Source organism: Silurus aristotelis (assembly GCF_946808225.1).
Source record: "Silurus aristotelis genome assembly, chromosome: 14".
Lineage (NCBI taxonomy): Eukaryota > Metazoa > Chordata > Actinopteri > Siluriformes > Siluridae > Silurus > Silurus aristotelis.
The window spans coordinates 589,757-592,256 of NC_139587.1; the positions used below are offsets into that span (position 1 = coordinate 589,757).

General features: G+C 46.5%; 1 protein-coding gene across 1 annotated transcript in view; it reads right to left on the reverse strand.

The window, feature by feature from the left end:
* Positions 1 to 2,500, reverse strand: part of LOC310736755 (teneurin-3) — a 73,926-nt gene that overhangs the window by 4,991 nt on the left and 66,435 nt on the right. The window contains exons 23-24 of the mRNA XM_083560525.1: positions 1,712 to 1,866; positions 2 to 763 (exon numbers count right to left, since the gene is read on the reverse strand). Coding sequence (XP_083416651.1) covers positions 2 to 763; positions 1,712 to 1,866 — 917 coding nt within the window. The remainder of the gene's footprint in view (position 1; positions 764 to 1,711; positions 1,867 to 2,500) is intronic.

The window sequence follows — 2,500 nt, forward strand, 5'->3', positions numbered from 1 at the left end:
TGGAGCCGACGTTCATCCAGACCACCTGGTTATCAGGAGCTACGATTCGCACCGGCTGCCGGTTAGCGTCTCTCCGGATGCGGAGCGTGTTTCCATGGCAATCGGTGACGGAGGTCAGATCTCCGTCGTTGCTGTAGCTGAAGTTGTATTTAAAGTCTCCGGTTATGAGGTTAGCGGTGTGCTGGTGCGTTCCGTTCGAGTCAAACATGTACACTTCCTGTTCGGCAGCAGAAGCCACTTCATACAGGCCTCGCGCATTCAGCTGCGGCTTGTTAGTCGCGATCGCGCGGATACGGATGTTTCCGAGATCGGCTACATACAGTGTTCCGTCCGGAGCTGCGACGAGAGACGAAGGTGCGTTGAGACGAGCGTCTTTAGCGAAACCGTCACCTGTGAGGTAGCAGTCGCAGTTAACGTCGGTTTTGCAGTCGCAGTCAGACAGAGACCCGGCGAGGCGTGTGATCTCGCCGTTCGGTGCCACGCTGCGGATGCGACTCATCTTGCGTTCGTCCGTCTCTGCGATGTGCAGCGTTCCGGTGAAGGACACGGCGATGGCGCTCGGAGACTCCAGATGAACACGTGTAGCACGCTGGGGCTCGCTTACTGTAAAATCAGAGACGGCCAGCTGGCAGTGAAGAGGACGTCCTGCTGCGACACGGACCTGCCCTTCCTCCGTAATCCTCAGAACCACACTGCTGTCCAGCACGTAGAGGGAATTATCCATCGGACTGACGGCCAGATCTGTCGGCCACTCCAACGAAACCTGGAGTAGAAAAGAAACACAGGCTTCCACATCAACGCTGGGCTTCAATGCAGTTTCATTCCCAGCTTCCTTTTCCACAGGAACAAAGCAAATACACCAGTGTTTGAGATATTCTAAGATTCTGGGCCTGGAAAAGAATTCTGCTTACTGAAGCCAGAATGTCTGCTCCAGATCTTCTGTGTGGAAGAGCTTTCACATGAACACACTCCAGGTTCAATATCATTCTTTTACACACCAATCAGCAGCTTTCCAGAAATAAATTGGTTCAGGATATAAATGTTAATGAGGAAGTCAGAATTAATGGTAAGGAGAAAGAAATGATCTGCTATGATATACAGAAGGAACCTCAAGAGAAACCAAGAGCTGAAAAGGGAACCCATCCTCACCTTCAAACATAAAAGTCATCTATAAATTGGAGAAGTGGGAGCTTAGTGGTTAAGGCATTTGACTCCGGATTGGAAGGATATGAGTTCAAACCCCAGCACCACCAAACTGCCACAACTGGGCCCCTGAGCAAGGCCCTTAACCCTCAACAAGTCACTCTAGATAAGGGCTTCTGACAGATACCATAAATGTTCCTCACTAAATCATTCCCTTCTATAACAGAGTTCTGTAGAGTCGAATGGAATCCAGTATGGTTTCATCAGGAAGTCTATTTTGTTCATCACATGATCACTGATGAAGCTCGAGTGTGAAACTGTGTTCGTATTAATTACAGTCCAACATCGGTCGCCATGGTTACGAAGCGGAGCCCTAATTGAAACCCTCCACAGTTATAAATGTAGCTTTAGGATACACAAACTTTAGCTTCTACTGCGACTTTTCTACCACAGGAGATCTCATTTCGTTTCAGTTCATATCATTCAAATATATTAAAGAGCGTTAGACCTTTCACATTCACGTTCACGTTTCACTGTAGACCAGTTTATTCTTTCTTCCTGTTCCTACCTGCTGGAGGTCTGTAGCAGCGTCACAGTTGAGAGGTTGAGCTGAAGCGAGGTCGTTAGTCCCCAGGATGGTGGTAATGATTCCGCTTCGGTCCACTCTCCGGATCACTGTTCCATCCACGAAGTAGATCAGACCGTTTTTATCCACCGCCAGCCCTGAGACAGGAACAGAAACACGTGAGACTCACGTGGATTTATCGTGTGATGGGTTTGACTGGCGTGATCCAGGTCACTGCAATCACGTGTCGTTATACACGTCTCCCCATGTTAGTTGGTTTGTTGGTTAGTTTGTAGGTTGGTTGCATTGATATTGACATATAAATAAATAATTAAATAAAAAAGGATTTTAGTTTTTTTTTTTTGTAAACAGACTATAAATCAGATTTGGGTCAAAACCCAGAGGTCATGGTTGGATAATGTAAAGTTTACTTAGTGCTCCAGGATCCTCCAAGAATCTGAAAGGGTTCTCCAGGGTTCTCAGGAATATAATCACCAATCTGAGAGGAATTTTGTGAGCAGCTGGTGACATTTCATCAGGCTGAGTTTATCTGCATGCATCAAATCCATCATCTGCTCTTGAGGTGAGAAAGAAGATCTGTTAAACATCAAACACATTCTGAATTTAGATTTAAGCTGCTTGTGTGAACGATAAGATGTGGAACTTTGAATAAAAGATCTGGCCAGTGTGATTCCTCCGGTTCCTCTCAGATCTGATTAACAGCAAACCTAATCTAATCTCTCCGTAAAGTGACATACATTTTCGATCTGATGCACAGGAACTGGTGCTTTG